The sequence below is a fragment of the Nyctereutes procyonoides genome, unplaced genomic scaffold (assembly GCF_905146905.1).
Source record: "Nyctereutes procyonoides isolate TBG_1078 unplaced genomic scaffold, NYPRO_anot_genome, whole genome shotgun sequence".
Lineage (NCBI taxonomy): Eukaryota > Metazoa > Chordata > Mammalia > Carnivora > Canidae > Nyctereutes > Nyctereutes procyonoides.
In genome coordinates, this window is record NW_026575047.1 from 439745 (window position 1) to 452824 (window position 13080).

Consider the following 13080-nt stretch of genomic DNA (forward strand, 5'->3'; position numbering starts at 1 on the left):
GCGTTAGGCGCTCCTGGCAGCGCTTTCCCTGGGGCGGATCAACTGCCAGTGATACTGCCCACCGAGGGCTTGGGTCTCATTGGGCAATCCTGCAAATTGATTTTTGTGGGAAGGGACATCTGGTGGCCACCCTTGGGCAGGTGACAGCAGCAAATAGGTGAAAGATGTCTGAACCTTGGGGCTTTTCCGAGCACGGTGACATTAGAGCTCCCTGTGACCTTTTATTTTCTAAGGATCTTGCAGTGTTCGACGGGGACAAAAGTTGATGCAGGCCCAGGGGCAGGCACCGGACCAGCCCTCGCCAGCCGAGCCTGGCAGGTGCCAGCCCCCGCCCGCAAGGGCCACTGGGCCAGAGCAACGGCGTTCGCGGTGCAGGCGGGAACGAGGCGGGGGCGTGGCACAGGGTGCGGCCGGGAGGAGGCGAGAGGCCCTGGGCGGCGGCGGCCTCGCGTGGATGGGCCCCAGTGTGTCGTCCTGCAAACCGGAGCAGGTTGACGGACCCCGTGTGGTGCTGCAGGGCCCCAGCCCTGGCAGACGATGAGTTCTTTTTTTTTTTTTAATTTTTATTTATTTATGATAGTCACACACACAGAGAGAGAGGCAGAGACACAGGCAGAGGGAGAAGCAGGCTCCATGCAGGGAGCCCGACGTGGGATTTGATCTCGGGTCTCCAGGATCGCGCCCTGGGCCAAAGGCAGGCGCTAAACCGCTGCGCCACCCAGGGATCCCCAGACGATGAGTTCTTATTAAACCTTTTATTTTGCAACATTTATAGAGTCATAGAAAGTCGCTAACCTAGTACAGAGAGGGGCCGTGTGCCCATCACCCCACTGCCCCGGGTGCTGACGCCTGGCGGGGCTGGGGGGAGCTGGTCACAGCGTCGGGGGCAGTGGGACCTGGACCGCGTCGCAAGGCCGTGACCGGGGCCACAGAGCTCCGTGGACCTCACTCTTCTAAACAACACGTGCGCGTCAAGAGAAGCCTTCGGCAGGTAGTTGTGAACACCCAGGACACGGCGGAGATGGAGACACGCAGCATGGTTTGGGGTGAAAGACTGGCGTTCCGTGGCCTGGGATGTTTCACCGAATTGTGCTTTATTTACTTTTATTTTTATTTGTCACTGGAGCCCTAAATGTATTAAAATGAATAAATGTGTGGGGCGCCTGGTGGCTCATTTGGCTGAACATCTGGCTCTTGATCTCGGCTCAGGTCTTGATCTCAGGGTCGTGAGTTCAAGCCCACGTTGGGCTCCATGCTAGGGGTGCCGCCTACTTTTTTTAAAAAAAGGCAAAAAATTAAAAAACAAAAATAAATTTAAAAAAATAAAGAGGGGGGCAGCCCGGGTGGCTCAGCGGATTAGCGCCGCCTTCAGCTCAGGTTGTGATCCTGGAGACCCGGGATCGAGTCCCACGTCAGGCTCCCTGCATGGAGCTTGCTTCTCCCTCTGCCTGTGTCTCTGCCTCTCTCATGCACGCTCTGTGCCTCTCATGAATAAATAAATAAAATCTTAAAAAAAATGTGTTCCACTCTCACCCCTTTAAAAAAAAATAAATAAAAAATAAAGGGGGAGCCGCGGGTGACGCGGACCCCTGCCGGCAGTTTCCCGCAGACTGTAAAGCATTGCACCGCGACGACGTGATCATCAGGGGCGCAGAGGAGGAGACTTCGAAGCCCTCTTCCACCATTTCTCCACCGCGTGACTGGGGATAAGCTACTTAACTTCTCTAGGCTTCAGTTGTCCGATCTGGAGAAGGGAGCGTCGACCTTTCCTTCCTCGGGCCAAAGATGCGTCTCTTTGGGAATACGCTCAGTCCTAAGAAAACGCCCCCTCGGAAGTCTGCTTCTCTCTCCAACCCGCATAATCTGGATCGATCAACCAGGGAGGTCGCGCTGGGCCTGGACTATGGAACCCCCACCGTGAACCTGGTGGGACAAAGCCTGAAGTTTGAGAATGGCCAGCGGAGGGCAGAGACGGGGATTAGCGGAGGTGTGGACCGGAGGGAGGCGCAGCGGCTCCGCGGGCGGAACCAGCAGTTGGAGGAAGCAAACAATCTCTTGAGGCTAAAGGTGGGCGTCCCGCCGGACATGCTGTCTGAGACCGCCGCTGAGTCCCGCTTGATGGAGAAGGAGTGGAGGAGCTGAAGAGCATCAGCCGCAGGAGGAAATGAAACACCCTGAAGACATCTGTCAGGAGCAAAGGGAGAAGCCCATCGCCAGAGGAGGCGGATGTGGCTGAGAGTGTTTTGTAGCTGAACTACTGGACCAGGTCCTGGGAGAGAGTGTCATATAGTGGGGCCCAAAGGCACCGGCCCCATTGGGTTGGCAGCAGGAAGGTACAGCATGCTGGGCATGGAGCCTACTTTAAAAAAAAAAAAAAAAAAAAAGAGGGATCCCGGGGTGGCTCAGTGGTTTAGCGCCGGCCTTTGACCCAGGGTGTGATCCTGGAGTCCCGGGATCGAGTCCCACATCGGGCTCCCTGCAGGGAGCCTGCTTCTCCCTCTGCCTGTGTCTCTGCCCCTGTCTCTGTTTCTCACGAATAAGTAAATAAAGTATTTTTAAAAAAAAATTAAAGAAATGTGATGTGAAAACAGAAGGGAGTGAGTGGCCAAGTGGGCAGGGCAGGTATTTTGGAAGAGTGGAGGCGTTCTTGTTCTGTTACGGGGTAGGCGTGACTCGGCACGTGGGTGGGTCATTTCTTGAAACACTTCCCTTCTTATTTTTAGTCACCCTTGAGTTCTTACGTGTCAGCATCCTGATGCTGGATGTGTTTAGCAGTTTTTAGAATCTATGGAAAAAAATAGAATTTTCATTAAAAGTCTGTGTTCAGCCTCAGAGATGTCTTTCCATTGATTCTTCCTGTAACATCCTCGTCTTTTAAAATTAGTATTTCTTCATCGGGACAAGTGCACTGCTTCACCATCACCTGCTCCCCTCACCTCCCCCCACCCTCCCCAGAACCAGCAGTGCGTTCTCCAGAGTGAACAGTCTGTTTCTTGGTTTCTGTTTTCCTTTTGCTCGTCTGTTTTGTTTCTTCAATTCCCCACGTGAGTGGGTCACACGGTATTTGTTTTCTCTCACTGACTTACTTCACTCAGCAGAATACCCTCCAGCTCCACCCATGTTATTGCAAATGGGGCAGGTTTCATTCTTTTTATGGCTGAGCGAGAGGTACTCCACTAACATCCGTCCGTCCGTCCAACATCTAATGTATTTGTTCGCCGGTCGATGGGCCCTTGGGCTGCTTCCGTGGTTTGGCCGACGTAGGGGCTGCAGGGAACATCGGGGTGCAGGCGCCCGTGGGATCAGGGCTCTTCTATTCTTTGCATAAACACCTGCAGTGCGATTGCTGGGTCGTAGGGCAGCTGCACCTTAACTTCTTGAGGACCCTGCACGCTGTTTCCCGCGGAGGCTGCGCCCGCCTGCGTTCCCACCGCAGTGCACGAGGGCGCCCCGTTGTCCGCATCCTCACTTGTTTCGTCTGTTGATCTTGGCCACCGGGACAAGGTCAGGTGATAGCTCATCGTGGTTTTGATCTGCATTTCCCTGCTGATGGGTGATGCTGAGCATCTTTCACGTGTCTGTTGGCACCTGGACGTCTTCTTTGGAAAGCGTCCGTCTGTGTCTTCTCCCCTTTTAAAAACTGGGTTATTTGCTTTTGGCTGTTGAGGTGTATAAGTTCTTTCTATATGTTGGATCCCAGCCCTGTATCTGCTATGTCATTTGCAAATACCCCCCTCCCCTTCTGTAGGTCGCCTTTTAGTTTTGATTTGTTCCTTTGCTGCGCAGACACTTTTTACTTTGATTGTGATCCCAATAGTTTATTTTTGCCTTTGTTTCCCTCTTCTCGGGTGACGTATCTAGAAAACAGCTGCGAGGCACCGAACTGCGTTGTAGCCGTGTGAGCCTGGACAGGTTGCAGAAGCCTGTGCTCGCCCACCACGCGGGAAGCCGTGGGACTGCCTCCGTCCTGGGAGTGTGACCGTGTAGATGGGACCAGCGACAGGGGCCCTCAGCTCTGTACCTGCTGGCAGCCGGGCGTGAGCTGCTGGCTTTTCTGGCGCGGGGTGGAGCCACCCCAGAGGCGTCCCTTGTGCAGGGCAGGGCCCCCACTCCAGCCTCTCCCTTCCTGTGGGCTGGCACCACCCACCCCGGCCTCCCTCCTGGATGTCACCTTAGGGTGCGGGGGCTGCTTGAACAAGTATCGGACTGCGTCGCTCATAAACAACGACACTTATTTCCCACAGTTCAGGAGGTTAGAGGTCGGAGATCGGGGCGCCAGCGCGCTGGTGGCTGAGGTCTTTCCCGTCATGGGCCCCACCGTCGTGAGCTGACCGCCTCCCGAGGCCCCACCCCCGGGCACCTCACGCGGGGGCCGGGAGAGGGGACACCCAGTGATCACCCACGCTCTCCCTCTGGGAAGCACTGTTGGGTGCTGCTCCTGGGCCTGGATGCCAGGACCCTGTGGGCGCTCACCTCCCCGGCCATGCACCTTCTCCATGGTCCTGGGCCAGCTCCATAATCGCTCTTTGCCTCAGTTTCCTCACCTAGGAGGGTGGAATGATCATAGCACCCACTTCCTCGAGGGCCTGCGGAGATCAGGGGTGCGTGTGCAAAGTGCTGACCGCCCGACGGCCCGGCGCCTCATCCACGTGAGCCGTTGCCACTTTCCCCAGGAGACTTTATATTACAGCAAATGCTAAGGACGCGAAACTAGAGAATTGCGTGATGCACCCTAATCTCGTTTCGTTTGACCAACACACGCTCCCCCTGGAGTATGTTAAAGCACGTTCCTGATCAGAGGCCATTTTTACCCGACGGTATTTCAATATACACCTGACTCGTATGGACTTAAAAAAACCGGCAGCCCGGGTGGCTCAGCGGTTTGGCGCTGCCTTCGGTCCAGGGTGTGACCCCAGGGTCCCGGGATCGAGTCCCGCGTCGGGCTCCCTGCAGGGAGCCTGCTCCTCCCTCTGCCTGTGTCTCTGCCTCTCTCTCTGGGTCCCTCATGAATAAATACATAAATCTTTAGAAAAAAAAACCTGAATACCCCAACTTAGCCGCCATGTCCTTGTGACCACTGCACAACATTGGCAATAATCGTGCCTGCCACCAGTACCAGCTCCAGGTCCGTTTTCCGCAACTGGAGGGTCCTTTTGCCCTTGCTGTGTTTGACTCGGTGTCTACACAGGATCCGCACACGGCGCTTGACTGTGTCTCTTAAATCTTTTGCTCTGCTGGGCCCGCGCTCCCCACCACCAGTGTTTCCTCTCCCAAGAATTCACGGGGACCGGCCCGCACCCGGTAGCTCAGGGGCCCTCGGGCGTCGTGGGACTCAGCACAGCACACACTCCCCAAGCACACGCATCCCCGGGGGCCCGCGGCAGCCGCACCTGGTTCTGGCTCTGGGCCCGGCCACCTGCCGTGTGGACCGAGGCTGCGGCCCTCCCGGAGCCGGCTGTGTGCGGCTTCCTTCACCCCCGCAGGCTGCTCCGTGACAGTGACACGCGCTCTTTCCCAGATTGCCATCCATCTCTGGGGTCCCGTGGGCCTCCGGCTGAGCTTCAGACCGGGTTTTCTGGTTTCTGAGAATAGTGTCCTGGGGGTTCCGACGAGCGCTGGGGCCCCGGTCTTGCGTGTGGCGCCTCCAGCCCCGGGCCGGGCTGCGGGCCTCCTTGCGCGTGTCTCCGGGCCCGGCGGGGTGTGTGGCCGGCACTGCCCAGCTGTGTCCTTCCTCGCTTAGGGCGATTCCTGGGCTTTTTCTGCTCTGCGGTGCGATTGTCCGTGGAATGGTGCGTGGTTTCCTTTCCGGACTGTTCGGCGGCGGCGCGGGAAAGCAGCTGAGCCCCGTGGGCTGCCCGTGCGTCCCGGTGCTCGGCCGCCAGCCCTCGCCGTCCTAGGCGGGATGAACACACGTAGGTCACGTGCAGGACGCTCACTCCTGCGTCTCCCACGTGGAACCCCTCCATCCCCTGCCCGCTCCCAGCAGGACGCCCAGGACCACGTGGAACAGAGGTGGTGGCAGCAGCATCCCCACCTTGCTCATCTCAGAGGAGACGCGTTCAGTCTCACGTCGCATTGGACATCTCCCGGGGTCTTCTACGTGCTTTAGCGTGTGCAGGTGCTTCCCTTGGGTCCCTGGTTCGTGGGGTGTTTTTATGTGGACGCGTGCTGAGTGGTCACAGGCCTGGAGACCAGCCTCAGCGGCAACGATCCGGGGTCCCCCCTCCACTCTCCGATGCGCATGTCACATGATCCGTGTCCCACCCGACCGCGCCGGCGTTCCAGGAAGAGTCCCCCTTGGTCGTGGGGTACAGCCCTCTGGACGCGCCGCTACCCCGGTTGCTGGGAGGCGGTCACGGATGTCGGGCTCCGGTTTTCCTTTCGGACGGTGTCTCCGTGTGGCTTTGGTACCCGGCTGACGCTGGCCTCCCAGAATGAGTCGGGAAGCTTCTCTCCCCCTCAGGCTTTGGGAAGAGTTGGCAAGGACGTTGGGAGAACCACCTGCGAAGCCGCAGGTCCTGGGCTCTCCTCCGCAGGGCGGTGTCGGATCCTGATCCGGGCTCCGTACCAGTCGTGGGCCTGTTCACACCCGGCGTCCCCGTGACTCGGTCTCGGAGGTTCTGTGTTTGCCGCCCTGCGTCCCCTCATCCCAGTTATCCCGCGTGCTGGTGTTCAGCTGTTCCCGGGACGCGCTGACGACCCCTTCTATTTCTGCACAATCTCTAACAACGTCCCCACATCACGTCTGATTTCAGGAATCGGACTCTCCCTTCTCGTCCTTAGCCGTCTCCCTACAGGTTTGTCAACTTGGATGATCTTTTCCAAGAAGCAGCTCTTGGTTTCCGGGTTCCCTCCATTCTCTGTTTTGCTGACTGCCTGCCTTCCGCTCGCTTTGGGTGGAGTCTGTTCTCTTCCTGGGGCCTTCGGTAGTGAACTCAGATTGCTGATTTAAGTCTTTTCCGTTTTTATTTTTTAAAAGATTTTATCTATTTATTCATGAGAGACACACACACACACACAGAGGCAGAGACACAGGCAGAGGGAGAAGCAGGCTCCATGCAGGGAGCCCGATGTGGGACTGGATCCGGGACCCCAGGACCACGCCCTGGGCTGACGGCGGTGCCAAGCTGCTGAGCCACCCAGGTGGCTCCTTTTTTCTGTTTTTAAATGTGTGTGCAGCTGTGCATCCCCCCGACCCCCGCGTCACCCTCACTGCATTCCATAAGCTTTGTTGTCATGTTTTCATCTTCATTTGTTTCCAAGTATTTCCTAATTTTCTTGTGATTTCTCCTTTGATCAATTGATTTAAGAGTATGTGACTTCATTTCCACCTATTTGTGAATCCCCCCGTTTTCCTTCTGCTCCCCATTTCCAACTTCATCCTGTTGGGGCAGAGAAGACACTTTTAGGACATCTACCCCTTAGAAGCCACCGAGACTCACTGGAGACCGTCCCGTGTGCGCGTGCTGTGTGGCTGCTGCATCCGGCTGGCCGCCTGGGTGGGGTCCCCTGTTCCCTTCCTTGTCGTCAGTCTGGTTGCTCATCCACTGCGGAGAGGTGAGGACGTCCCCAACTGTGACTGTCCTGCTGGCTAGTTCTTTCAATTCCATCAGCTTTGGCTTCGTAGAGTTTGACGGCTGTCACTGGGTGTGTAAATGTTCACAATCGCTCTATTTTCTTGTCGGAAATGTTACTAATATATACTGTCCTTCGTCTCTTGTAACCATTGTCAAATTTAAGTCTATGTTGTCTGATGTTAGTGGGGCCACGCGGGCTCTCCGCGGGTCACTATGTGCACGGAGAATGGTTTTCCATCCTTTCACTTTCAGTCTATTGGTGTTCGGATCTCAAGTGAGTCTCCTGTAGACGACCTGTGGCTGGATCTTGTGTCTTTGTCCATTCTGCCAATCTCTGCCCTGTGATTGGAGAGTTCACCCATTTACATGTAAGTGATGGCTGGTAGGGAGGGAGCCTCTCCTAGGTCTCTGCGCACCCTTCAAGCAGTTATTAAAAGTCTTGGTCTAGGGATCCCTGGGTGGCTCAGCGGTGAGCACCTGCCTTGGGCCCAGGGCCTGATCCTGGAGTCCTAGGATCGAGTCCCACGTCGGGCTCCCTGCTTGGAGCCTGCTTCTCCCTCTGCCTGTGTCTCTGCCTCTCTCTCTCTCTCTCTCTCTCTCTCATGAATAAATAAAATCTTAAAAAAAAAAGTCTTGGTCATTCACCATGAGACTTTTTTCAAGAGGCACTTCCGATTGACTTACTTTTCCCTTTGAGTGGGCCACACCTTCCTGTGTCTTGTGACTTTTTTGTTGAATACTGGACATTTGAATGTACTGTGGTAACTCTGAACATCATTCTCCCCCTCCCCCAAGGTTTATGTATTTCCTTTCTTTTTTTTCCCTTTCTTTCTTTCTTTGTTTCTCTCTCTTTCTCTCTTTCTCTCTCCTCTCCTCCCCTCCCCTCCCCTCCCCTCCCCTCCCCTCTCTCTTCTCTTCTTTCTTTTTTATTAAGTAGGTTCCACACCAGCATGGAGCCCAGTAGGGGCCTGAACTCTCGACCCTGAGACCAGCCCTGAGCTGAGATCGAGTCTGACGCTTAACTGACTGACTGACTCCCCAGGCGCTGCTGTTTTTCCCTTTGATTGCCGAAGCTGTCTCTGCGCGGAGCATCAGCCTGAGGGTAACTTAAGGTCTTCCTAGGTCTTTTTGAGACTTTCCCTGGGCATGCGTGGTCACTTTCTGATTTCCCTTATATGTGTGGTTGCTTTTGAATGTCCTGGTCTTTAGTATTTAGCTTTCCAAAGAGGAAGAAAGTGAAAATAAGCGGGAGTGGGGAGAAAAGTGTGCTCACCGTTTAACTTCCCTGGAAGTGACTCCAGCTGGAGGGGAATTAGAAGCAGTTATTAGAAGCAGCAGTCGGCTGCCAGAGGACAAATCCCCGACATCTTGAGGTCAGTGTCCTCTGCCGCCCTGGTTCCTGCGAGCTGGGTGCTGGGCTGCAGGCTGTCGGGAGTGGGGGGTGGGGGGGGAGCCACCTCTCTGCTTAGGGCTGAACAGGACCCGAATCCACCACAACTTGCCCTCGAGCTTTCCCCTGGAGGTTGCAAGCCTTCCATAGCCTCAGGGTCCCCCACGATTGCATCAGTCTGGCCCTGTGGTGTCGTATTGGGGGCCGTTCTCACCTCACAGGTGCCCCCCATCGCCCCCTGGGCCTTGGTCCTTGAGCACAAGTGAGATGGAAAGGGTATTGTTTGGCCCGGAAGGCATCCCTTGAAGCTGTCTCCCGGTGGGGCGAGGAGGAGGAGGAGGAGGAGGAGGAGGAGGAGGAGGAGGAGGCCGCAGCCGCACGCAGCCCTCAGGGCCCTTCCTGCCGAAGCCCTCCTGCTAGAAAAGCCTTCCTTGTTTCCGTGGCGGTGCGCTCACGCTCCTCCGGCTCCGACTCCGACTCCGGGTTCGCGTCTGTCGCAGCACGGTCGGTGGTGCCTGGTGCTGCCGGGACCTTGCCCTCGTCCCCACAGGCTCCTTTCAGGGCTCAGTGGCCTCCCTGCCGCGTTCCCCAAGGCTTCCCCGGTGGCGGCTCAGCGGTTCCCTGGGCCGTGTGGACGCGCGTTCCTCCGCTGTGCTGCGGGACATGCTGTGCGTCCTGGTCCTGGAGCTCCCCTTCGTCCTGGCAGCTTCTGACACTTTGCTCCGAGCTCACTTTGGATGAGCGGGGCTCCCAGTCCCCATCGCGTCCTCTGGAGTGTCTCATGTAAAAAGTTCTAGAACCCCTCATTTCACCTTCTGTATCTTTGGCTGATTCTCTCTCCGTCTGTGTGCTGCTCACTGGCCAGCATCTCCACTGCGCTCCCAGGAGGCTCCACGGGGCTCTAGGGGGCTCTGGGGGGCTTTAGGAGGCTCTGGGTGGCTACAGGTGGTTCTGGGGGCTCCGGGGGGCTCTAGGGAGCTCTGGGGGTTCTAGGGGGGCTCTGGGGGGCTGTCACCTTAGCCTCCTGCAGCCCGTCCCTTCCAGATAGCTCTGCTTGTTTCCTGCCGTCCGGTCAGTTGGCCGCTTCTCTCGCACCCGTTTCATAGGCCTTCTTGACCCTTCCGGTGTCTATGATCTTGGATGAACGGGCCTCTGGGGGCCTTTTTCCTGCTGACTTTCCTCCGTAGCAAATTGTTTTCCTATTTAACGGGTGGGTTTGTGCTGCTCTCATCGCTGGCTCGTGGCTCCGCGCCAGGGCCCCACGCGGAGTGAAGCCCCTGCAGAGCGGTCAGCTGTGCGCCTGTGGAAGCTGCGGGCTGGAGGCTGGAGGCTGGAGGCTGCTGAGCTGGAGGCCGCTGGGCACGGGTGCCGGGGCTGCCCTCCCGACTCTGCCTCTCCCGGCGGCTCACCCGCTCGCTCATGTGGGCACCCGCTCTCCTCTGCTCCTGGACCCGGCAGTGGTTCGCTCTGCTGGGTTTGGGAGGCAGGAGGAGGGAGTGGGCTCTCCCCACCGGTGATGAAGGGAGCAGGGGCCTGGCGCATCCACCCAGAGTCAGGGCACAGGCGGGCGAGCCGGGAAGTGCCCAGATGCCCAGGCAGACGCAGCGTCCAAGGGGAGCCCGCCAGCCGGATCCCTGTCCTTTCTCCGCCGTTTCAGTGGCCTTAGGTCTGTGTCGTCCGTCCTCCCTCCGCTGAGCAGGCCGCCCGTCACCCGTCGAGGCCCTGCCCTCTGACTGCGCAGCCCAGGCCCCATGGCCTGCCAGGTAGCTGAGCTCGGTGGCCTGGCTCCCGGGGTCCTCCGCCCTTCATCTGGGTCCTGCCGCCCCGGCCCTGGGAGCCCAGCAGGCACCTTTCTAGCCCAGTGAGAGGCCTGCGGTTGTGGCTCGGGTGCCCCGGCCAGCTCGCTCGGTAGGGGACCGTGGAGCCCCAGGCCTCAGGAGGGGGGCCGTCCGGGCGAGACGGTGATGCAGGACTTAATGCTGGGACCAGGAAGGGGCTGACCGAGCCACCTGGGGACCATTAGGCGATGCTCCACGAACCACCCTCTTGCCTTCCCATTGGCCTCATCCTCTTCTGGCGTTTCCACTGCATCCCCGGCCCTGCCCCTCCCTCGGGTGAGTGCCCGGGCCTCTCACTCTCTTCCTCATCTGCCTCTGCTCCTCCCTGCTGCTCCTAAAACCTCCCCAGGGCCCCGTCCCTGCTGCTCCTAACACCTCCCCAGGGCCCCCGCCACACCACTGGGGAGTTATCTTCCCCTCGAAAGCACTCACTCCTGTGATGCTCGATGCTCGGCTCTTCACCTGCAGGGAGCCCGCTCCCTCAGTGCGGGGGGGGGGGGTCGCCTCCCCAACACAGCAGGGCCCTTGGATCCTCACTGATCACCAGAGAGCTCTGCTCAGAGCAGGCTGGTCAACGAGGGTGACCCCCTTCCTGACGGAGCAGCCCCCCCAGCAGCAGGGTGGGGACCAGGGCCAGCAGTGCCCAGAGCCTCTGGCACGAAGCGTGAGCGTCCTCCGTGCAGGCCTCGTGAACCGGTCTACTGTCAACCCTGCCGCCCCCCCAGATCGCAGGGCCTTGGCACACCGCGGCTGTTTCTAAGTGGGCCGCAGGCCGCGCTCACTAGGGCAGCTGTCCTCCGCCGTCAGACCCGGGGTGGCTTCTGCACAGGCGCCTCCGTGTTGGCTTGTGCTCGAGTCTAGAGCGTCTGGGGCCAGTACATGTTCTGGCCCCAAAGAGTGGCATTCGTCACCCCCCGGAGCCCCCCCCAACGCCGTGCTCCAGAAGGAGGGAGGGGGGCTGGGTGCTGCAAGGCCCCCCCCCCGCCTGGCCATCCAGAGTCCCCGCAGCACCCTCCAGCCCCTGCAGCGGCCCACAGCCTCGTCACTAACTGGGGTGTGGAGTCCAGCGTTTCAGTTGCTCTGTAGTCACGTGCTCAGTTCTGTGTATACTTTTGAGATTTTTTAAAAAGATTTTTTAAATTTATTTGAGAGAGAGCGAGCACAATCCAGGAGGAGGGGCAGAGGGACATGGAGAAGCAGGCTCGTGGGGCTCGATGCCAGGACCCTGAGATGCTGACCTGAGCCGGAGGCAGATGCTTCACGGCCGCAGCCCCGCAGGCGCCCCTCCGCCTGAGTTCTGAGCGCAGGTTTGGGTAACAGCCCGCATGGCTGATCGCGTCCTCTTTGTGATCATCCCAGAAGGGCTTTCTGGTTCTGATTTCGCAGTTTGCTGTTTCCTCCAATTTAGCGGTCATGCTGGTTTTCTCACGTGATTGTGACTTTCATTGGGAGTTCTTGCTCCTGAGGGGATTCTTTGAATCCCGAGTCCAGCTCAAGACTCCAGCAAGTTTTAATTAAGGGTTTTTCAGATCGCTGCTGTAATCAGACCTCATGCCCCTGGGGTCTGGGCTTCTATTCAGGAATTGCCGGGGATCATTGTTTTCTTCTCTGGACAGGATCCAAATGCAGGAGAGGCTGTGCCCTGGTAGCGCCCTCTGTCTGCTGCCCCCCCCACCCCGGGCCGGCGCCCCTAGGGCCTCAGATGCCCCAGGCTAAGGGTGCCAAGACCAGCTGAGCTATCCCAGGCGGAGCCTGGCTCCCGCGGCTTCTTGCCTCAGCCCCCAGGGGACTCCCTGCCTCCTACCTCTCGGTCATTCCTATACACGCATGTGACAGTTCCTGGGAGGGGTCTCATCTGGTCTCCTATGTGCGGGGGCTCAGCACCAGGACTCTTGCAAGACAAACACAGTGGGCTGAGTGCCTCGTTCATTCAGCAGGTATTTGCCATCTGTGTCTCTTGGCCGGGCCGCACACGCCGTCCCCATGTGCACACCCTGCACCCCAGGCTGTGTGTGGGGAGTCTGCTGCCCCACGGGCAGACTGTGTCCAGGAGCACAGACCGAACTTCGTGCTTGCAAGACCCTCACGAGTCTACCTGGGGTGGCGCTCCACTGAAATGCAGGGAGGCTCATCCGTGGGGGGCCTTGGCCGAGGCGAGGGGGTCGGACCTCCTTACAGGCTGCAGGTCCCCCCCACACCCTGGGCGCTTGGCAGTGGGAGGGGGTTGGACCTCCTTACACGCTGCATCCCCCCCTTTTCCCCGGGGGTGCTCGGC

The 13080-nt window shown here is 58.4% G+C and overlaps 1 protein-coding gene across 1 annotated transcript; it reads left to right on the top strand.

The window, feature by feature from the left end:
* Positions 1 to 1785: 1785 nt before the first annotated feature.
* On the top strand, positions 1786 to 2142 carry LOC129510137 (protein chibby homolog 1-like). The gene has a single exon (XM_055326043.1). The coding sequence runs from the start codon at positions 1786 to 1788 to the stop codon at positions 2140 to 2142; it is 357 nt and encodes a 118-aa protein (XP_055182018.1).
* Positions 2143 to 13080: the final 10938 nt, after the last annotated feature.

Bases quoted from the DNA above. Each gene is read 5' to 3' on its own strand.
- LOC129510137 (XM_055326043.1), top strand. From the start codon at position 1,786: ATGCGTCTCTTTGGGAATACGCTCAGTCCTAAGAAAACGCCCCCTCGG.